Source organism: Amphibalanus amphitrite, unplaced genomic scaffold (genome assembly GCF_019059575.1).
Source record: "Amphibalanus amphitrite isolate SeventyFive unplaced genomic scaffold, NRLGWU_Aamphi_draft 000824F_arrow, whole genome shotgun sequence".
Lineage (NCBI taxonomy): Eukaryota > Metazoa > Arthropoda > Thecostraca > Balanomorpha > Balanidae > Amphibalanus > Amphibalanus amphitrite.
In genome coordinates, this window is record NW_024882318.1 from 97888 (window position 1) to 121834 (window position 23947).

General features: G+C 47.8%; 1 protein-coding gene across 1 annotated transcript in view; it reads right to left on the reverse strand.

Annotated features, from left to right (window-relative positions):
- LOC122366688 (TATA-binding protein-associated factor 172-like) overlaps positions 1 to 23947 on the reverse strand; it is a gene marked incomplete at its 5' end in the record, with an annotated part of 326392 nt that overhangs the window by 96592 nt on the left and 205853 nt on the right. The window contains one exon of the mRNA XM_043339202.1: positions 18084 to 18273. Within this exon, the coding sequence (XP_043195137.1) occupies positions 18084 to 18273 (190 nt within the window). The remainder of the gene's footprint in view (positions 1 to 18083; positions 18274 to 23947) is intronic.

The window sequence follows — 23947 nt, forward strand, 5'->3', positions numbered from 1 at the left end:
CTCGTGGTTGAGTCCCGCCCTGACTGCCGCCGTGATTGTGTCGCCGCCACGTGTTGAGAGTGTTGAGAGTCGCCGCCGCCGAAGATAATATAAACTAAAATCAATTCAACTCTTTCTTGACAACGAACCGGCTATTTTTATTGTTAATTCACCACATAGTCCTCCGCTGGCCGGATCAAGATTTGCTGTTGGTTGTTCTTTGCTTTGATTTTGATTGAGATTTTGATTTTGAGATTGAGATTGAGATTGTGCCTTCAAGATTTGAGTGTTTCTGTCAAGAGCTGTGATGGAGGAAAGTGAACTGCGCCAGAAGCGAACCTTAGCCAGAGGTAAGGTAACCAGACTTTTGCGTGACCTCTCTGCCAGTGATCAGTCGCAGGAGGATGAGCTGGCCCTACGCATTCACCACCTCGAGATGCACTATGAGCATATGCTACAGCTACAATGTGAACTTGACAAACATGGGATCGAGGATGATAGCTCACACATGCAGGATGCGTATGATGCTCTCTTCAAGGCTAAGCGTGTTCTAGCCAGGCTCGAGAGGGGAGTAGCTTCTGCTCCAGTACTGCATGAGCGCCAGAGTGCTTTTAAACTTGAGCTAAAGCTGCCTAAGTTTGACGGAGCAGTTGACACATGGCCTGAGTTCTGGAACCTGTTCAGAACTGCTGTTCATGACAACAGAGCTTGTTCCCCAGTGGAAAAGTTTGTGCACTTGAAACTGTACCTGACTGGGAGGGCACATGCAGCTATCCAGGGACTGCCGTTGACTGATGCTGGATATGTCAAGGCCATTGAAACCTTACAGGAGAGGTTTGACCGTTCGGACCTGCTGAGGGAGTCACTGATGCAGAGACTGTTGAACACTCGCTGTGTCCCTGATGACCATGACCTTCTGCAGCTGCGTCAGATGGTGGATGGTTTGGTGTCTGATGTTCGTGCACTGGAGACGATGGGTGTGACTGCTGAGTCGTTTTCTGTGCTTCTCATGCCTGTGCTGAAGTCCTGTGTCCCAGAGACGTGGAAGCTGCAGTGGATGAGAGCGCAGAGTGGTGTCTCCGAGAACCTCCCAGACTTCCTGCAGTTTCTGCAGAAGGAGGTGCAGATGAGAGAGGATGCAGCTGCACAAGGGACACCAGCCTCCAGCCCAGCTGTTCACCTGAGTCAGCCGTCCCAGCCGAGATCAGCGAGGTCAGCCACCAGTGTCCTCAGGATACAAGGCAGGTCAGGCAGGGCTGGTTGGGTTTGTGGAGTGTGCCAGAATGGGAGGCATGGCCTCTCTGCATGCCCCACTTACAGGAACATGGATGTCGCCTCACGCTGGAGGGCTGTCAGACTGGAGGGCCTGTGCTATCAGTGTCTGGGGCCACACATGGTGCGAATGTGCACGAGCTCTGCATGTCCAAGGTGCGGTGAGGCTCACCACTCATCTCTGCATGATGCGGGAGGGTCTGCTGCCCCTGTGCGCCCACCTGCTGCCCCTGTGCGCCCGCCTGCTGCACCGGCTCGCCAGGGCTTTGCTCGTCAGTCGCCTGCTGCGCCCCACCCGCCTCGTGCTGTTGACCGCTCGATGCACGCTGTAACGTGTACAGCGCCTGCTACTGCTGCTGCTTCATGGTCGCCTGGCTGGCCTGACCATCTGACCTTCCAGGACAGTCAGACGCCAACGTGGACAGGGAGAGCACCTGTTGAGCTGCCGTCTGGAGGTGAAGTGACTGGGCACGCCTCTGCCGTCGGTCCGTCCGTCCAGTCGCCCAGCGCAGCTGCCGTCCAACCGCCCTGTCAAGCCACCAGCTCTGGTCAGGGTAAGCGCCTTTACAATGTGAACGCTCAGAGCAGCTGCTTTGTTCAGACCGTGTTGGTAGAGGTCAGTGGACCGGGAGGTGTGTGCCAAGTGCGCGCACTCATCGATGGAGGCTCTGACTCTTCGTTTATCAGGTCGTCTCTAGCAGAGAAGTTGGGCCTGGAGACTGAGGAGCAGGGAGTCTTCGCCTGCGTCGGGTTCATGGAGAGGACTGAGGAGGCCAGAGTGTACGACCGAGTGTCAGCTAAGTTGACTGGCAGACAAGGAGGTGAGGCCACACTGTCTTTTTGGAAAACTGATCGCCTGTGTGTACCTGTTGGGACGCACAGCCTGCCTGAGAACCTGTCGCTGCCCCCAAGTGTCGTGCTCGCTGACGACTACCGTGAGGGGCCTGTGGATCTGTTGATCGGGTGTGATCAGATCTACCAGGTTGTGATGTGGGACCAAGTGGAGGTTGGGCCCGGACTGCGCCTGATTGAGACGGTGTTTGGTCATGTTCTTCATGGGCAGGCACAGAACCAGCAGACTGGACAGAGGCGCGTCTACCGCTGTCAGCTGGCTGACGTGGAGAGGATGTGGAGCCTGGACGCCGTGGGAATCTCGGCGAAGGAGACTGCAGACGAGGTGCCACCTGAGCCGACCTGGAACCCAGAGGAGCAGCGTTACGAGATGGGTCTGCTCTGGAAGTCGGACAGCAGGCCGGCCTCCAACCTGACGTCTACGGAGCTACGCACCCGACGTCTGGTCTCCAAGATGAGTACCGACGAGCTCGACAGGTATGATCGTCATATCTCCGAGTTGATTGCGAACGGTGTGGTTGAGGATGCCCCTCTCACAGATGACCCTGATGACGCCTTCTTCCTGCCGCACCGGGGTGTTGTCCGGGGTGATAAGCTGAGAGTGGTTTTCGACGGGTCCGCTCCTGATGCCACCGGGAGGAGCCTGAACGAGTACCTGAGCCCGGGGGAGAACCTGTTGAGCCGTCTTCCCTCTGTCTTGCTGAACTTCCGCACCAATGCTGTTGGTTGCCAGGCAGACATTCGAGCCGCCTTCCAACAGATCGTCCTGAAGGAGGAGGACAGGCGCTACGTGCAGTTCCTGTGGGGAGACCGCCACCTGCGCTTTCAGAGGGTCCCGTTCGGCGTATCCTGTTCGCCGTACATGCTGCTGCGCACTGTGTGCTGCCATGTCCGCCAGTGCCTTGTCTCCCAGCCGGAGCTGATGCAGAAGGTGCAGGGAGCGCTCTACATGGACGACCTGTGCCCGACGTTCGGCACCAGAGAAGAGGCGGCTGCTGGGATGAAGGAAGTCAGCAGCGTCTTCAGCAAGGCCAAGATGGAGATGCACAAGACCCGCACCACAGGTGATGTGTCCTCCGAGGACTCAAAAGTGTTGGGTCTGGCGTGGAACACCGAGACTGACCGACTCGCAGTGACCGTGCCTGAGATGTTGTGTCCTCGCACCAAGAGTGAGCTTCTGTCCGCAGTGGCAAAGCCGTTTGACCCGTTGGGCCTGCTCACCCCGTGGCTGGTCAGAGGGAAGGCTCTGTTCCAGCGGACCTGGTCGGTGGAGCTGACGTGGGACGAGCCGCTGCCTGACGCGCTGCAAGCTGAGGTCGCCGCCTGGTGGCAAGATTCTGCCGGCAGCACCGTCTCCTTCCCGCGTGCTGCGATGATCGGTGAGACCAGTCTGGGCACGCAGTATCATGTCTTCTGTGATGCCTCCAAGACCGCCTACTGTGCCACTGTGTACGTCTCGCAGGGTGGGGAGTCACAGTTGTTGATCTGCAAGGGGCGACTGGCGCCGATCAACCCGAGCCTGACTGTCCCCCGGCTCGAGCTGATGGCAGCGCTGACCGGGGCACGACTTATGGCCTTCGTGACTGAGTCACTGTGTCTGTCAGCACCCAGTGTGACGTACTGGACTGATTCGACAGATGTCTTGTGTTGGATCAAGAGTGGCAAACTGTTCCGCGTGTTTGTTCACAACCGTGTGACTGCCATCAGAGAGCTGACCGATCCTGACCGCTGGCGGTTTGTCCGGGGGCTTGAGAACCCAGCCGACCTGGGTACGAGGGGCATCACCCTGTCTCAGCTCGCAGAGTCTGCGAAGTGGTGGAACGGCCCGCCGTTCCTCGTGACCTCTGACCTGCCTCCTCAGCCAGACCCGGTGGAGACGGTGAGACCTGAGGCCGACGTGGAGGAGAGGAGGGTGGCTCCTGTGACTCGTAGCCACCCTGTGATGCAGAACGTGCCGTCGGTAGAGACTGCTGATGACGCGTTCCAGGCCACCGATTTCTCAGATCTTGGAGCCGCCGTGAACAGGATCGCGTGGCTGAAGAGGTTCGTCCACAACGCCCGGAGTCCTGAGACTGAGCGGCAGTCCGGACCGCTGTCGCCAGAGGAGAGAAGAGAGGCGCTCGTGCACTGGATCCGGGAGGCCCAGCGGCGCGCCTTCCCGGAGGAGCTGCGTGCGGTGAGAAACGGGACTCTGCTGCCGGTGAGTTCCCCGTTAGCCAAGTGTGTCTTGTGCATCAGCGATGATGGACTGTTGTGTTCCGTGCCAAGGACCAATGAGCCGCCGCTGATCGTTCTCCCGGAGTGGGCACATATCACTGTGCTGATCGTTGACGAGGCGCATCGCCGCTGTTTTCACCAGGGCACGAGAGTGACGCTCGCGCTCCTGTCAGGCGAGTACTTCATCCGCAGGAGGACGGTGCGCAGAGTGCTGGGAACCTGCTTCAGGTGCCGGCGGTACAGAGGACTGCCCTACCGAGCTGCGGACGGCCGTCTGCCTGCATTCAGGTCAGAAGTCTCGCGCCCATTCTCCAAGGTGGGAATCGATTACTTTGGCCCTCTGTATGTGGATAGAGACACCAAAGTGTGGGCGCTGCTGATTACCTGCGCTTCGTCTCGTGCCGTACACCTGGAACTGGTGCGGTCTCAGAGTGCCGCTGATCTCACCCTGGCGCTCAGGCGTTTCATGGCCCTGCGAGGAACGCCCAGTCTGATTGTCAGTGACAATGCCCGTACTTCCCGTGCTCTCGTCAGTCATGTGCCGCGGTCAGTCAAGTGGCGCTTCATCCCCGAGGCTGCCCCGTGGTGGGGCGGGTTCTGGGAACGGCTCGTCGGTGTGACCAAGAGCGCCCTGAAGATAACGTTGCACCAGTGCCACCTGTCGTATGATGAACTGGCTGTGACGCTGTATGAACTTGCGTTTAATCTCAACCTGAGGCCCCTGACCCCTGGTGATGGAGATGATCTACTTACCCCGGCTCACCTGTTGTTTGGGGTTACCACCATCTCCGGTGTGGTCTGTCCCAGTCTTGACTCTGACTCCCAGGTGGGCAGGACCTGGCGTAACCGGCGCCGTGTGAGTGACCGTCTCGTCCGTCGGTGGACGACCGAGTACCTCGAGACGCTGAGAGGCTGGGCCGCGTCACCGCGCGGCCGCCCCACTCGCCTGCCCGCGGTCGGCGAGGTCGTCCTGCTTCAGGGCGAAGGACGCCGGGGCACGTGGCCCCTCGCCCGGGTGGTGTCGCTCATCCCGGGACCAGACGGCCGCTGCCGAGCGGCTTTTCTCCGTGTGCGCGGCAAACTAACGCGTCGGCCAATCTCCCGACTCTTCAGTCTGGAGGCCGCCGAGTAAGACTCTCGTCCGCGCGCCTGTCGGTGTGTGCGCGGAATGGCGACTGAGCTGTGCCCGAGTGCCGAGTTGTTAGCTCGGAATGGCGACTGACGTGTCAAGTGCCGAGTTGTGCGCGCGTCAGAACCAGAGTTCCGTTTCTGTGTGCGCTGATTGCACGTGGTTGTGCTCAGTCTGTCATGGTGAAGTGTCGAGACGGGTTTAAGCGCTGTGATTTGTTTTGTGCGTCTGTCTGCGCACTTGTATCGTCGCGAAGCGCCGAGCTGGCTGCTCGCGGTCCGCCCTGTGTTGCCGACGCTTGAGCATTGGCTTTTGCGAAGTAACCAGAGTTACTTCGGGTGGGGAGTATGTCGTGTGTTCGAGCCCTTTTCCTTTATCCTCCCCGTGCCTATACTAGTTTCCTTTCCGACTTTTAAAGTATCCTCTGTCTGGTAGCCCGTCCTGGATCCTTCACATTGCGCTGTATAAACCGAGTTGATTTCGCCCCCGTTTCGTCCTCGTGGTTGAGTCCCGCCCTGACTGCCGCCGTGATTGTGTCGCCGCCACGTGTTGAGAGTGTTGAGAGTCGCCGCCGCCGAAGATAATATAAAGTAAAATCAATTCAACTCTTTCTTGACAACGAACCGGCTATTTTTATTGTTAATTCACCACAGGGACTAGCCAAACCTAGGGTACCCCCAAATCTAGTTTTCTCACCGGTTTTAGGCCACTTATTTTTCACCCTTCGCCTTTTCATCGAAAAAAAAAACGAAACGAAACATTTGCAAAAAGTGAGATATTTTGTCTCAGCTGAGTCAAGGAACTACCTTTTTGGTAACGTAGAATAAAGGCTTAAATCTTCCACATGAGCTGTCAAGCCAGGTAAAGAGGGGGATTTTTTTCTCAAATGTTTTCTTCCCTTTAGTTTTCCTTTGTGACCCACGACCGCTAATTCAGGGAGGGCAAGCTGCCCCGACGGTTCCTAGCCCTATGAAAAGTTGCGGGGCAGCGCCCCTACGGCCCCAGAGTTGTGGGGGCAGGCTGCCCCCACTGACCCCCAGCTCCCGCGCCCATGACCACAAAGTTCAGGCCCATGGCCCGGCGTCGAGCTCAAATTCAGACTCGGCAATGTTGATGGTATGAGTTCAGACAAGCTGAGCTTATGCTGGGTTCAGCTAGGACGATTGAAGAGGTATCCTGTTGAGCTAAATGCCGGACAATCTCAAGCTCTAATTTTGCATTTAATGCTTAATTATCCTACTATGTTGAGTGAAAACTACGCATGTATAAATGCTTCTCTGCGGTTAAAATCTTGTTCAAGTTGTTGTAGGCGAGCAATGGCATCTTTGAGCATCATCATAAGTAGAAAAGTATGTATAAATAACCTTATGCTCATTCTTTGCACTTTTTTGTTGAAATTGAATAATTAAACAAAATCATTGATATATTTCGGCTTGCGCCATCTTCAGAATGTCATTCTGAAGTCACATTCTGAAGTCACATTCTGAAGATGGCGCAAGCCGAAATATATCAATGATTTTGTTTAATTATTCAATTTCAACAAAAAAGTGCAAAGAATGAGCATAAGGTTATTTATACATACTTTTCTACGCATGTATAACTTCAAATAGTGGGTTAGTTAGTGACATATGGTGGAGCATTAGGGGTTTTAGGGGTGCACATGCACCCCCTAACTGAATAAAGCACCTTCTCAAAATGACGCTTGAAACACTTCAAAAACAAGTACAGGTAATTCTGTGTGTTCCTTTGGAGAAGATATGTAGAATGTCTTTAAGACAAGGCGTGTTTCCTGAGTTATGGAAAAGGGCTAATGTCGTGCCGATCTTTAACCCGCGCCCTGGTGGGGTCTGTTTATAACGCGACCTGGTGGGGGGGGGCTATTTTTTGCCCCCCCCCTCGTATCTCCGAAACTACTGGACGGATCCGCGAAATTCAAACGGCGTTCGAAAGGCCTGTCAAATTTGTCGAGGGAAACCAAATTTCATTGACCTCGGGGTCACCGATGACGTCACAGGTCAGGTCAAAGATGAAATGTACAACCGTTCACGGGTCATCTAGGGAATGCGCTATAACACCGAAGAAAACGCATTTTGTCGAGAATCAGCGATAGGGCGTCAGTTGCCTAGTACATATGTTGCTATAAGAGGTTACTGACATTACCGGTCAGGTCACAGGTCAGGTCACCAAGGGTCACAGGTCAGGTCACATGAACCTAACTTTAGGTACTAAGGTTGTGCGATGCATGTTTTATGGTCAATTTTTCATTTCCAACTCAATGGTGTTGGTTATAAGACTATCAGGTACGGCTTAGGTCACTTTCTGGTGAAGGTCAGGTCAAGGTCAGGTCAAAAAAGGTCAAATTTTAAAGTTGATAGTTTTGCATAAAATGGGTATCGATTCGATGCAGCTCGTCACGGGGAGTCTAATAGTGGTCTTTGTTTTGCGCTACGGGGTCTAGAATTGCTAAAAATTGAGTTTGAAAATTTGACGTCATCAATTTTGAACTGTTTTTTTCGCTATAACTTCGCCAAAAAAAGAGGTATCAATCTCAAATTTTATATGTGGATAGAAGGCGGTAGGGACTATCACATATATTCCGGTTTTTGCGAAATTCAAAAAAGTTTTTGGATTTTTCGGCTATTATATTCAAAAAATCTATTTTTTGATTTTTGGGGTTCAAAATCCATAAATTTCAAAAATCCGAGATAGCAGTTTTGTACCCCTGTCAATTCTACAGCTTTTATGTCTTTATCGTTTTTCTGCATTTGCAAAGCTATAGGCCTGACAGCTCTTCCCGCGAAACCCTTTTTTGGGTAGAAAACGGCAGAACATGACGTCACTCTGACGTCATTTCCGGCCAACCTATCATAGCCTTTGGAAAAAGTTTTGGTCACAATGTGTAAAATTGATGTCCGGGAGGGTACTGAAAGTTTGGTGACGATCGGCGCAGCGGTTCTGGAGATATATTGAAAAGTCTGGAGGGGGGCAAAAAATAGCCCCCCCCCCCCACCAGGGCGCGGGTTAAGAAGGGGAGCACGAAGGATCCTAAGTGCTACCGGTCTGTATCACTGATCCCCCTCTTCGGCAAAGTCTTAAAAAAGTAGTGTATATTAGTTTGATGCGTCATGTGGAACCTGTCATTGCACCAGAACAGCACGGTTTTGTTCGGGGCAGATCTTGCGCGACGAACCTGGCAACACTTCTGAGCACCGCCTGGGAATCCATTGAAGAAAAATCTCAGACCGACTGTATTTATACAGATTTTTCGGCCGCTTTTCAAAGTGTGAATCACTCCCTCCTAGTCCACAAACTCAAAAATTCATATCATCTATCCGGACCGGCTCTAAATTGGTTTTCCTCTTATCTTGATAACAGGAAACAGCGCGTCATTGTAAACGGCAGGTGCTCGGAATGGTGTCGGGTAACGTCGGGCACACCGGAGCGAGGTGTGATCTCCGCCGCCCTGTGCTTTGCGCTCTACAGGGTGTAACGAAATTATCCGGACATCAATTTTTTCGCCGTATCCGTTCGCATTGCTTTCTTTCTGACGATAGGAGCGTGGAAGTTAGATAAATTCGTACCTATGGTTCCGGTCATCACCACCAAGGTGACCTGACCTTGGGCGGTGACCCATGCCGTCAGTACGGGTCGAGCCACCGCCGGTGTCACTTGGCAGTTTTCGTTCAGAGCAATGACGAGAAAAGAGTACAGCCTCTCCTTTCGCAGCAAAGCTGTGGGGATGGTCCATGGCGGCATGAGCCAGAAGATGGTCTGCCAGCAGCTGGGTATCAGCAGGAGCCAGCTGCACGTCTGGCTGAAGCGTGATAAGCTGGGACTTGGGCTGCAAACCCAGCCCGGCCGTGGCCGCAAGACCGCCCTTCACCCAGTGGCCAAGAGGGTTATCAGGATGGCGACGGAGAAACGTCACCAATCAACTCGAAAACTGGCTCGAAGGCTTACCAAGGCAGGGTGCAAGACGTCCCATATGATGATTCACCGCTACCTGCGCAACAACCTGGCCATGCGCCCGTTCAAACTGAAAAGGACGCCAAAACTGACTGAAAAACAACGAGCTCACCGACTGAAGTTCGCTCGAGAGCACCTGCACTGGTCGGAGGAAGAATGGCGGAAGGTGGTCTGGTCGGACGAGTCACCGTTCGAGCTATTTCATCCTCCGAACCGCCAAAACGACCGTGTGTGGGCGGCCAGCAGCTCGGACGTACCGACGGTCCCCAGCGTGAAGCATCCGGCCAAAATCCACGTCTGGGGCATGTTCAGCTACCGTGCGCTGTCCCAGCTGTACGTGGTGCCCCAAAAAACGACCATCAACGGCGAGTACTATCGGAGCAACATCCTGGCCAACGAATGTCTGGAGGCGCTCAACCGGACTGCACAGGAGGGCCCGGTTTCCAAACGCGCGCTGATGCCCGATCCAAGCCAAGCGGTGTTCATGCAGGACGGCGCACCGCCTCACAGCGCCAAAAGGACTCAAGACTGGTGCCGTGAGAACCTCCCATCCTTCTGGGCCAACGGGGTGTGGCCTGGGAATAGCCCTGACCTCAATCCCATTGATAACTTGTGGGCTATTCTCCAGCAGGAGGTGAATCAGAAGCCACCCGCCACCAGCACGGATCACCTGGAGACACAGGTCAAGACGGCGTGGCGCCGGATCAAAAGCAGTGTGCTGGAGAGTCTGGTGGCTGGGATGCCCCAGCGCATGAGTGACTGTGTTAAGATGAACGGTGGCTACATCGGTAAATAAACGAGAAAGCCCCCGACTGTTTTGTTCTCTAATTAGAGCGGGAAGAACAATGTCCGGATAATTTCGTTACATCCTGTACGTAAATGACCTGCCGCGTGGGATGTCCTCTCGGGTGCTTTTATACGCAGATGATGCCAAGCTGCACAGGAAAATCTCTTGCCAAAACGACGCTGATTCTCTGCAAAACGACATTGACAACCTTCGACGGTGGTCACAGACATGGAAATTGAGTTTAAATCCATCAAAATGTATGGCATTTACAATGACGCTGAAAACCAAACCACTGGTAGCAAACTATTCTATAGGAACGGAATCACTTGAGCGTCTTTACATCATTCGAGATCTCGGTGTCATGCTCGACTCCAAGCTGACTTTCGGACCACATATTGACCAGACAGCAAAAAAAGGAAATCGTGCCTTAGGTTATCTGATCAGATCATTTCAGAAAGCTTACCCGAGCGGACATCTCAATGTGTCATCCGTGCTCTCCTCATACTATGCCCACGTGCGGTCAATACTCGAGTACTCTTCTGTTATATGGAATGGCGCCGCCGAAACGCATACCGATCGTTTAGGCCGGATCGAGCACAAATTTCTAATGTGGCTCAATTCCAACTGTCGTGACAAGTGTCATTCACTAGCTTACAGAGACCTGCTGAGGCATTCTAATCTTGTATCTGTAGCTGCCCGGAGAACTCAGCATGATGTGATGTTTATCCGTAACATTTTTAAAGGTAGAATCTCATCATCGTTTTTACTGCAGTCATTCTCACTAGTGATGTCAATTACGGAAAATCTGAATACCGATACCAAACCAAATACCAACCAAAACCATGGGGAAATACCGAAACCAAACCAACTTGGAAAAATGAAGGAAATACCAACTCTTTACCTATTTCTTAGCCTTTTATACATTATTGAGGGTTCATGATACCAATAAAATACCAAACACATTACGATTGAAATACCAAATACCAAGTTGGTATCGGTTTGGTATCGGTATACCAAAATGTTGGTATCCGATTGACATCTCTAATTCTCACTCTGTGTACCCAGTCGTGTAACCAGACAGCAAACTACTATGGACGTCAAACCCCTTGAGACCCCACTTTTTTGCGATAATTTTTAAATGCGTCAACTCTCGTTGACAATATTCTGGCACTGTGTGTTTCAGAACCTGCCGAAACTTTTATTACTAAGGTATTTTGACGCCAAACGATTATGAAAGGTACTTCTCATTCACTCGTAATGCTAAGGCCAATTCAGGCCCGGGCAGAGGCTTGCGTTCGGCCATACTCGAGCCCCGCCACCAGCGCCATCTGCTCTTAATGTCATCTACCAGCGCCCGCTACCGCTACCAGCTACCGCCCACCATCAAGCCTGAATGGAGCGAGAGACGCGAGTGACCGGTCGCCGGGCAAGGAGCGCCGGAGGGGTAGGGCGGAGCTTAGCGCTGACGTCATTACGTGGCTCCGCCCCATGAGCGCGTAGCCTCTACCCAAACAGCAGATTAGTTCCGTGAAATTTAACATTACGAGTGAATGAGAAGTACCTTTCATAATCGTTTGGCGTCAAAATACCTTAGTAATAAAAGTTTCGGCAGGTTCTGAAACACACATTGCCAGAATATTGTCAACGAGAGTTGACGCATTTAGAAATTATCGCAAAAAAGTGGGGTCTCAGGGGGTTTGACGTCCATAGTAGTGTACTGCTGAACGTACCATTCGCTCGAGTGAGCACTGTCAAGGAAGGACTGTTTGGTAGGCTGCCAAGACAACTGAACCGTTGTCATATATTAATATCGTTGGTGGGATGTTTCCCGTTGTAAACCCGTTCATCATCATCTCCTGCGGTTTCGAACACGCCTGTTAGGTGGCTTCTGATGCTCGTCGAGGTCGGAATTTCCAAATACGCGTGGTGCGTCGGGCCGCGCGCTCTGACTTCGGCCAAGAAAAATGCGTCAGCTGATCATTGTCATTTCTGCCACTTGCGTGTGGTGAAATGGGGTCATAACTTATAAGACGGCTTTTTCATATCAATTATTTTACATAAAATCATATTTCAAACCATAAATAATGTTCGACAGCCAAATAAAAGAAACAATACAATACGGGCTTACAGTTTAAGGCTCGACATTGTGTTGTCTACGATTAGACAGCTGATAACTCATTCCCGTACGTCGTATGGTCGTAACACTATAATGACCTTTGCTTATTGTCACAAGTGCGCCGCATTCGCGATTGTTGCCCGACGCCTGTTTGCAGGTGAGCCCACTACAGTTGTTATACATATCTAAAAACCGAAAAACTTTTAGGCGAAAAAGGCACTATTCCAGTCCCATTTTTGATTTTTTTTTGCGATATTAGGTAAAAACAGAAGCTTCTTATCCTAGGAAAAATAAAATGGGAAATCTTTCAAAGGTGGCACACTACCTTTAAATTTCGAGCAAAATTTTCACCCGGCTATCACCCGGCGTGTAGAGGCTATCACCAGTCAGTCTGTGATACGTTATGACGTCACAGGTAAGCCCCGCCTCTGTGGTCTTGGCCTGCGGCGGTTTCGGGCCGGCGCGCGGTCACTCGCGCTGTGGCGGGGAGCGGGGACGGTCGAGCGGTGCCGAAAGCCGGCGGAGTTGTGCGTAACGTCTTGTCTGACAGTGCCCAAAAAGCGACATGATGACGAGGAGCCATAAATGCTCAATGCGCATTGCTTGTACAATGCTGATATGTTCGCTGATATTTGTTTTATTTTTGATAAGCTGCAAATGACTGGCAGATGTCATATAACTGACATAAGGTTAGGAAATATTCACCTGTATTTAAAGCCTATGGCGTTGCAGATAATGCGATAATGGGATGTCGGATGTCATCAAGTAGCTCCTGATTTGTACATCGCTATGCACCCATCGACCAGCGCAATAATTAGGTAATTGCCTTCGCTTCACATCATAAGGCTCGCTCGTATTTCACCAAACAGATATCCTACATCGAAAATCGTATTTGTTAGGAATCGTTAACGTTTTTTTTTCGAAGCATGTGTGAGTAGTAGATTGAGGAGTGATGGTCCTCTTGGTCCCATATACCTACAAGAATCAACAAGAGCCTAGCATTTACTTGACGGTCTGCTGCAATTGATTCATAGCACGTGAAACGTCAGCGAAATTCATAGTCCTTTACAGATGGCAGGGGTGTCGTTTGTACAGAGGTCGCTGATGGGCACAGGTCAATGCCGCAGTCGTGGGTGGAGCCTAATGTCATATGACGTATGAAAGCCTCTATCCAGGATGGAAAAACAGTTAACATTACGAGTCAATGACAAGTGCCACAAATATTTAAGTGACAACAAAATGTATTTGGAGAAAAAGTTTCGGCAGGTCTTGAAACAGCTATTTCCTAAATATGGTTGAAATTATTCCACGCATTTTAAAATAATCGCGAAAAATTAGGGTCTCAAGGCGTCTGGTGTTAACAGTAGTACTTCGCCACCTTATTACAATTAACGTAACTATTAACCTCAAAGAAGTGCTAATAAAGACTATCAAAAATACCGAAAAACAAGCAACAACACAAGAGCGTTTGACTTTTCTGACCCAATGCCGACGCAACAATATAATCCCAAACTTTATCAAGCACAGTAAAAGAGGCCGTGCTACTTATATGGCACGAGAATGTAATTAATATCCGTTGGTGCGATCAGTTAATTCGGCGCTTTTGTGACGTTCAATAATTTTTACATTTCTGTGCCTTGTATAGTTAACTTTTGAACTGAAGAAGGAACGTTTCCGAAATATATTCATTCATTTTAGGCTAATTTTGGATTGTTAAAAGATAGTGGGCATACGGTTATTCTTCTACGTTATACGCTGCTTCAGTATGATCATGTGCTCATGTGAACCAATTGCTACTCTGCCGTATCCGGACTAGTCATTCAGCTTTTACCTTTTACTTTTGTTCCACTCTTAATTATCATCGTCATTCTTGTATATCTATATGTACGGTTTTACTGTGCTTTACTGTGCGTGTGTTTTTTTTCGAGTAGGTGTGTGCTGTATGCGTGTTTTATTTTATGAATTGACTTCGTCTTTCAATGGGAATCCCGTCGACGATCTTGGTAAATAAATAAATAAATAAAGTAAGTGACGTCCTGCTATGAGATTCGCTGGCAGGCTTGGTCCTGTGCAGTTCCAATCATTATATATATATATATATATATATATATATATATATATATATATATATATATATATATATATATATATATATATATATATATATATATATATATATATATATATATATATATATATATATATATATATATATATATATATATATATATATATATATATATATATATATATATATATATATATACAAGTGTTGTTGAACAGAATAGAGAGTTTCGCATTTGTTATTTTTTTGCTCAGACTTTCCACGTTTCGTATAATCTTCTTATTTTCTGGCGTATGTTGAAAGAGGACATTTCCGAGGTTCATAGTGAAAAGAAGGAAGAAGATGAGACACATGTTTAATGAGTAAAGACAAATCAGACGTTTCGTGTAGCATTACACATTTTCAATGGTTGATTGTTACATGATTACAGATTAATATGATGACATGATGACATATAAAAACACATCAAATGTACAATATCGATCGGTGTTTCGAAGATGGTTTCGAATGTGGCAAGGAAGTGGAGCGACTTGAATTAATCACTTCGCGTGTTGTCCTGCGTTCCGTTTATGGCGGGGCACCTTCAAAAAGCTGGAGTATCCCTCTGGCGTTGACCTGTCTGTTGATTTTAGGTTCCAGTTTTCTGATGTAAACTGCTTCCAGTATATGCAGTTTTCTCTTGTCTGTTTCTTGACATAGTATGGTGATGTTCTTAGTGATGTCAGTTCGTGTGAGATGGTCGTCTTGGTGGTGTGTGTCGTTGTGTGTCAGCAGCGCGCCCTGTTGCAGGTGCATTGTTATTCTTCTGCTAAGTGTCGTTGTTGTGTGTCCGATGTAGCCACTGTTAGCTTGGAGCGCACAGTCTCCCTTTTTGCATGAGTAGTGGTATACAACGTTCGTCTTTTTGAGGATAGATGGGTCGTTGGATGGGTTGTTTCGAAGGACTAATGATTTGGTCGTCGGGTTTTTGTAGTAGATTATTAGTCTGACCTCATGGGATGTGTTCGTGGGTCTGACGTTCCGTTTGATGATTGTTTTGAGGGCCTTTTCGTCATTTTTGTAAGCCGGGGACATTTGATTTTTGAAATATAGTGTGTGAGTAGTGGATGTGTCTTTGTCAGGTTCAACCTCACGGGACTGAGCTTTTTTGTCCATGTAAGCTGATAGGGTTTTGTTTACGATCGAATCAATCAGGGAAATTGGAAACCCATTATTTGTCAAGAGTTGTTTGATGTGTCTTAGCTCACGGTTGAAAAGTTCCCAGTTTGAGCAATGCTTAAGGGCCCGGTGAACATATGCTCTAACGACGCTCTCTTTGAACTTATCCGGGCAGACACTAGAGCCGTTTAAGCAGCGTCCCGCATCTGTGGGCTTTCTGTACACTGTGGTGGTATACTGAACGTCGGATGAGTCAATAGCGACATCAAGGAAGTTGATTTTGCCGTTTGTGTTCAGCTCGACTGTGAACTGTAGCCCTGAAATCTCTTCTAGTTTGACTTTAAGGACATGCAGATCGTCCAGATCTTCAACATCTACGAGGATATATCAACTTCAACATCTACGAGGATATATATATATATATATATATATATATATATATATATATATATATATATATATATATATATATATATATATATATATATGATATTGGCGGCCCTGGTGGCGCAGTCGGTTAGGGCGTCGACCCGCGGTGCGGGCGGTGCCGGGTTTCGGGTTCGATTCCCGGTTCCGCCCGTTCCGCGGGCGTCGTCCCCGGCTGTGTCACCAGGTGTGGGGTAGGCTCCCACTTCAGCCGTAGCCTGGGGGGTGTGGGAACAAGGGCCAGGAGGAGGAGGAGCCCTCCTGTAATTGGGCCACAAGTGCCTGTTGGAGGGAGGCCAAAAAAAAAATATATACCTGTATAGGGGAGAGTGGGGTAATTTGGCCGCTTTTTTTTAGAAAACGATGTAACTAAAAATCGACAACACATTTCTGCATTTTCTCAACGCTGACAGGTGTGGCATACATTTTACTTTCGTGGACAGTAAACTTGAAATGATAGGGTAACTACTTATATTGAAATTGTGACGTATTACAAAGGTCTGCAAAGCGGCCAAATTGCCCCACTAGCAGGGTTATTTGGCCGGGGGTGTGGGGCAATTTGGCCGGTGTTATTTTGAGGCCATGATTTTTGTTATCGGCGAGTCAGCTTCACATTCAGCAATGACGCGTGTCCTACGACGCATTTGAAGCATTTTGGAGGTTGACTCAGCCGTCACAGGGGTCGAAAATAGTCAAAATAGCGGCTCTAGATGCGATGACAGTTTTTTTTTATGAATAGCTTTTGAAGCAATCAAGCTAGGCCAAAACTAAAAGTACCATCGTAATTCTCTCGTTATTCCGCATCGAAACATGTATGTGTTGACCTCGAGAGGTCAAGGTCAAAGGCTGGCTTCAGGTCACGTTACCTCAGGTCGCTTGACCTCAAGGTTACGTGAGTTCAAGGTCATCATGTATATCATTCGATGCGCCTTGACGAGCTGAACACAATGAGACCATTTGCGCGGTTGCATCTTTTTTCTGTAAGTATTTATTAGCAAAAAAGCGTTAGGTAACCGTTGATGACGTCACATGCCCTTACAGCTGTCCAATAGGAAATATGGCATCAAGGTATTTAAAGTTGGTCATGAATTATGTCCTTTTCCATTCCTCTCGACATCTGTGAATGAATAAACATCATCAAATTTCTCCTCAAGAAATCACGAGGCAGACAGTTGGGTGCTGATTGATTGGGAGTGTATTTTATATACAACCAATACCAATTGCGTTCTTTCACATATACACACAACCCTGCCGAATACATCCACTAACCGTTGCGTCCCATCACTTCTAGCGGGAAAAAAACGGTGCCACCACCACCGCACCCAGCTTTCACGTACATGATAACGAGGTGTAAAAAAAAAAATCGAATGCCCGCCAGCGCCTGATTAGTGGGCCGGGGGGGGGGTGGGTGTTCGCGGACGAAGATCGGGAGCGACTGCGGCCGGGCGCAGGGGTCCTGGACCGATCCAGCACCCGGCGGCCGGCGCCCCTGGTCGCTGATTGGCGGAGCCGAATGACCTGCGGCGGGTCAGACCACCGCCCGACGAGCCGCGCCGTTCCGATCACCAAGCAGCTGGTTGATTTCGATCGATGGAAAAATCGCCTAATAAGGTCTTATCAGGCATGCATTTATGGTATAATTGACCATGACAACTCAGCCGTCCGAGCATATAGTGACTGAGCGCACCGGCCAAGTTGCCCCGCTAGTCCCGGCCAAATAACCCCACATTGCCATTCTGAAAATTTTTGTCTATAAAGTCGTCATGGGTGTACAGAACTAGATGAAATTGCTCTTGGAACCGCTGAACACCCTCAAGAATGGCGCTATAATGTTGGAATTCGTTTACAGCCCAAATACTGCATGTCATACACATTTTTAAACGGAAGTAAAAGTTACCATTTTCTAACGAAATTCACGTTTTATTAATTTTGAATAAAACTAAGAGGGGGAAAGTTTTGACATTTGTCCTCCAGTAAGTTCTGCCGATGACAAATGAATAGAGACTAAAGTTATTTCATTCACTTTTGTCAGCTTTCGTACAGGTGGGGGCGGCCAATTTACACCACCGGCCAAATTACCCCACTCTCCCAGGTATGTTACAGGGCATGGGCTTACCGGGCATGGGCTGCACAATGTAGCGGCTGAGGACACCCAGCAGGGCGGCGCCGGTGAGCCGCGCACGGGTGGCGGCCCGCTCGCGCTGCTCGCCGCCGGCGGCAGCTGCTGCCGGACCACCCAGGTACTGCAGCTGGCACAGCTCCCGGCTGGGCGCGGAGCTCGTGGCCGCGCCGGCAGCACGACCGCTCTGCAGTGGCAATACACACGTGGCCATCTCAATCATCGGCGGTCAGAGCTCAGCACAATGACATGAGGGGAAGACAGTGGGTATCTAAAATGGTCCTGTGCAGTTCCAATCATATATATATATATATATATATATATATATATATATATATATATATATATATATATATGTATATATATATATATATATATATATATATATATATATGTTGCAGGCACTTTAGAAAATCAGTCATTTTGTAAAATGCCTAGGCATTTTGCAAAATGCCTGATTTTCCAGGCTTTTTGCAAAAAGCCTAGGCATTTTACAAAATGACTGACTCTCCAGTCATTTTGCAAAATGCCTAGGCATTTTACAAAATACCTAGCCATTTTACAAAATGACTGAGCAGCGTGTTGTACATAGATTAGAGGTGTCAATCGGAACCGAAAATTTTGGAATTCCGAAAATTTCCGAATTCCGATTCGGAAATCGGACGGACAAGTGACAAACACATCGGACATTTTCGGAAAACTAGTTGAAAGTTACAAATTTCTTAAATAAGTTAAAGACCAAACTTATTTCCATTATCAATATCCAAATTGCAAAACATGTCATCAAAATTGGCAGGGAATAGGTGCTTCATACATCATTCATAATCATAGTGCAAGATGAACATAAACGTGATTGCATTTAGCGGGTAACCCTGAGTCAAATAAGGTAGGTACATACCCACATGTACTGTGCCAACTTTTAACTCTTGAAAATGTGTTTACAAGTAGCAATAGCCAATATGTGACATTGCTGTCAGCAAGCCCATCATTAGATAACACAGTTATGAATATTGAATATGATATACAATTGACCTGTGGGAAGCACCAGACACCAAAGCAGTAAAGTAGGGAATCCAAAAATAGTTTTGCCTCACTGGAAAGTTAACAGAAAAGAGACTGAAGAAAATTGCAAATAGGTATCAAGGTGTGCCAAGTAGCACAAGAGTCTTGTGAGCCGGTGTGAACCCGGCTTTACCTAGAACCTCCTATCATAAAAGTCATCCCCTTCTACCCCTTCCCCCCAAAACATCCGTGCCGAAATATCGAATACAATGCTACATAAAATATTAAAAGATGCCGATAGCCTATCAATAAAATGATTACCAAAAGGTGATGAAATGCGGCGAAAGCGTCATAAACGTCACCTAAGGAAAGATGGCCTCCCGATGAGAATCGGAGGAGACAAAAAATGACGTCTAAAACAATTAATACAGTAATTTTGCTTGACAATTGCATTATTTTCGAAAAGTTATGATAGTTTAAAATACATATTGAATTTAAATCAAACGATTAATGGTGAATGCACTTCAATTGGACAAATTTTATTATTTTAACGTCATATTATTGATTTACTTTCACATCGACTCAAAGCCGGATACCATGTTCCATGCTACCGAGAATGGTAGCATGAAATGTGTTTTTCATTCTACCAAGGATTTATACAACTTCTTTTTGCTTGTGAATTTCAGTGAATTTGTGTTAAATCATAGCAGGTATTTTTATTTTTGTGATCGCTTATTCTTTTGGATATTCAGAGATGTGTGGCTCAGTGAAGAGCACGTTTCTTCTAGGTGTACCTATCTCACATGTTTCTTCTCACATGAACTATTTTGCTTTTGCAAGAAGTGTTCTACTTTACATCTCAACCAGTGCGATATAAGATGGAGATATGCATCATTATTGTAAGTGACTATAGTCTGTTCCATATCAAGCTTGCAGTCGGAGTTTCTTCGGCAGATCGCTCCTCCGCTCAAGAAATTGCTTCTTAACCCGCGCCGGGCCGGGGGGGGGGGTGTTTGAACACCCCCCTTGCGGTTTTTCGCAGATATCTCAAAAACGGCGGCGCGGAGCGCCGCCGTTTTTGGCACACCTGTTCGTGCATCTTTTCCGCACATGTTGTGAAAATTTCAGACCCAGGTCACCTTAGGTCAGGTCACCAGGTCACGCCAAGTGACCTCACCTCAGAAAAAATAAGAATGCTCGTCATAGCTACACCGACTGAACGATCGCCTTGAAACTTTCAGCGATTGATTAGAGCAACACTATCTATAAAATGTATATCTCGGAATTTTGATATCGGTGACCTAAGGTCAGGTCAATTTTGCGGCCTCTCCATTATAAGTCAATGGGAGAAAATTGAAAAGCGTCTGTTTTGCACGAACGCTATTCTAGACACTCTCAAACATCGATATGTAGGTAAAATAGACACACTGAACCAGAAAATGGCAACTGTGACCCCTCGTTATGTCCCCGAGGTCATCTCAGGTCACGAACAGAATCTAACAGTTTTTCGATGATAACTTCTGATAGAGGAGTGCTAGAGCGCTGAAAACGCCTTAGATGTGTTCGGCTCGACGTTGCGGATCGACTGATATGCAACATGACCTTTTCCGGTCAGGTCATGACCTTGATCTGAGGTCAAATTTTCAAGTTGACCTTTCAAGGTCAAATTATAGTTCATTCGACGCGTCTCGACGAGAGGAACACGATGCTGGCAAAAGTAATGTCATAGCTTATTTGAGTCAAAAGTTATTGCCGAAAAAACGTTTTTCATAAAAACGGCTATTTTTGGAGTTTTTGCCCTCTGGAGGCTAAACTGTTGACCTGAGGTCAAATCTGAGAACATTACTCAGAAAGGTCTGTAAAAGAGCTATCGAATGCGCTTTTTTGCGACGCTGTAGCTCTGTCGGTTCCCGAGATAGCCGTTGGCAGTTTCCAAAATGTTGAAATAGTCAACATTTTACCTTTGGTGACCTCTGGTGACCTGACCTTTGACCTGACCCAAAAAATGACCGAAGTGTTTTCGTCCTTATTTTTGACGTTCTTTCGATTGCCGCTTACCGCGTGTCGCTACGTGGCCCAGGAGCCGAGTTAGAAGGGGGGTGTTCAAACACCCCCCCGCGGCCCGGCGCGGAATCTCAGAGCACCGGCCCGGCGCGGGTTAAAATGTAAGAGCTGTATATGTTACAGGCAATGTGTGGAATCAGGCATTCTATAGAATGCCTAGGCATTCTATAGAATGCCTGATCGACCAGGCATTCTATAGAATCCCTAGGTATTCTATAGAATCCCTGACTGCTTAGGCATTCTATAGAATGCCTGGCTTAAGCTCCCAGGCATTCTATAGAATGCCTAAGTATTTTGATTGTCCGAAACACACTTCGAAAATTAGGGGTCAGTGGCAGTAATGCTATTTGTTTACCTAATTTTCATTGTTGGCCTAGGCCGGTCGTCACCTCACACCATTACAGGGCAATGAGCTGAGAGGAAGCGAGGGAGGTATTGGGCTATGCCGACCACCAAATGGTGCGCCGCAAGCAGCAGCTGATCCAATTCCGTTGGCACGGGAGAGCCACGGCGCAAGGCACGCGGGAGAGTCACAGGCCAACCAGTCGCTTAAACGGTTACCCTCGGAGGATTATGCTGCTACAGATACGAAGCTGCATTAGAAGAGTGTTGGCTGGGAGGGTGGACCGTAGGCTTGAATCGAAAGTGATTGCGAATGACGATGGCTTTGTTCTGATGTTAGAAATGAAGGTGAAAAATACACCAAAGGTCACATTTTATGTCGTCATAAGCACTTCGTGTAACGACTCTCAATATACATACATGGACAGCTCAACCTACACCGTAATGTCAGGGAATAACCTGAATAAATGGTTCATTATTCCACGTCTGGGCGGTGGCCCAGCCATAACAAGAGCCGGATTAGGTGTTGTTCGATCTCCCCTTCCAGCTTGACCTCTGGGCCATCCGGTATTCGAAAGGTCGTCAAAGACTCAAAATTATGAAATTTTACTTCAGTTCTTCTTTGGCAATGTTCGAAAGGGTGCCATTTCTAAAACAAATAGCTAAGCCATTTTTTTAGGTCAGCCCAATTTTTGTCCATTTTTGGCTCCTAGCCGTTTTCTCCAGTTTGACCTTAAATCAATTCCTTAGAAGGCAAACACCTCAAAAAATGGACGATTTGTCAATTTTTTCTGTGTAATTTTTTTACCAAAGGCGTTTCCGATATTGACATTACCACCATCGTCTTTCTAGCGTTAAGATAAATACTCTGTACTCTCAGAATGAAATCCTGATACAATTTGACCTAATAAGGTCAGATTGAATACCTGACCGGAAAATTTGACTGAATGAACATTTGACTGAATGAACATAAATAGCTGAACGCAAGGTAGCCTGGCAGAAAATAATAATGTTACATGTCGGTCTGTGCTCATAATCTTATACAACATACACTTATATGTTGGAAAGATTCGTGTATTTCCTAGGCATTCTATAGAATGCCTGAAAATCAGGCATTCTTTAGAATGCCTAGGGATTCTATAGAATCCCTGGTGGGTCAGGCATTCTATAGAATACCTAGGGATTCTATAGAATGCCTGGTCGGTCAGGCATTCTATAGAATGCCTAGGCATTCTATAGAATGCCTGTAACATATATACAGAAATCACGCACTGCTTTCAGGAGGGCACTTCGGCTGCAAACTTGAAACGGAACAGAGTATAGCTGCTTGCATTATTGCTGTATTGATTCATCATCAAGTGGCTTAGTGTAAGGGATGTGGCATGTAATCAATATTTGAGAACGCAAGTTCAAAATAGTTTTGAGTTGGAGGGATATGCAATGTTTTGCATTATTCCTCCTTACTCAGCTTCAGTTGTAGGCTGTAGCACATTTTGAAGCAGAATAGGCTTGTCTCAATATGCTGTTCTTGTGTTGTATATCAGATTAGGCCTATTGCCCTAATGCCCATTCCCTACTGCATATCAATATGATATTGCTTCAACATTTTTAGTTTGCAATATTTTGCACTCAAAACCAGATGGCGGATCTGTTATTTAGTTATGTGGTACATACAAACATATACCTAATATAGATCAATTCCCCCACCCTCTCTTTCCATATCTAGCTTTCGGACAGTTTTCGGACAAATCCATGCCTTGGACATTTTTCGGACAAAAGTGAGCTAGGATTTTGGACATTGGACGGACATCGGACAAGAAATTTCTGAAATTGACACCTCTACTGTAGATACGAGTACCTAATTATATACGTTTTGGTAGCATGTAGGTGGACCGAGGAGTCCAGCATTATGATCAGAGGAGTCCAGCAGTGGGAAGTTCATACCTACCTCTCTCTATTTTGAGAAGTGCAGGCCCGCGACATTTCCAACCCCCACGTCAGCGACGCTGCTGGATTTAAAATGATCGATCTGGAGCGTCAACAAACGACTGGCCCTATTGCCGGCCTGTATCTGTAAAACCATTAGAGGTCGCGAGGATTCGATCCCACACACTTAGGCGTTAGTGTCTTCTGAAACCAACGCTCTCGTCCTACGCCAAGCGACCTGATGATTCTCCCGATGTGGAGCTTGATATTTTTAACTGGGACCATGCAAGTAGGTAGTCAAAGCTGTCAAACAAAGACACAATCAAACAAAGACTACAGTCATTCGTTTACATGTAATTGTACATCAACCGGGCCTGCCTATTGACTAGGGCCGGTCTCCGGCTGGTTTTGTTAGATCTAGTTTTAGGCAGAACATGAACGGCGTTGATGTGTACTTGGGAGTTTTTACAGCGTTAACTAAACAATGCTTTATGCTACAGCCGAGTCTGCAACTCAAGCTGGTCGTT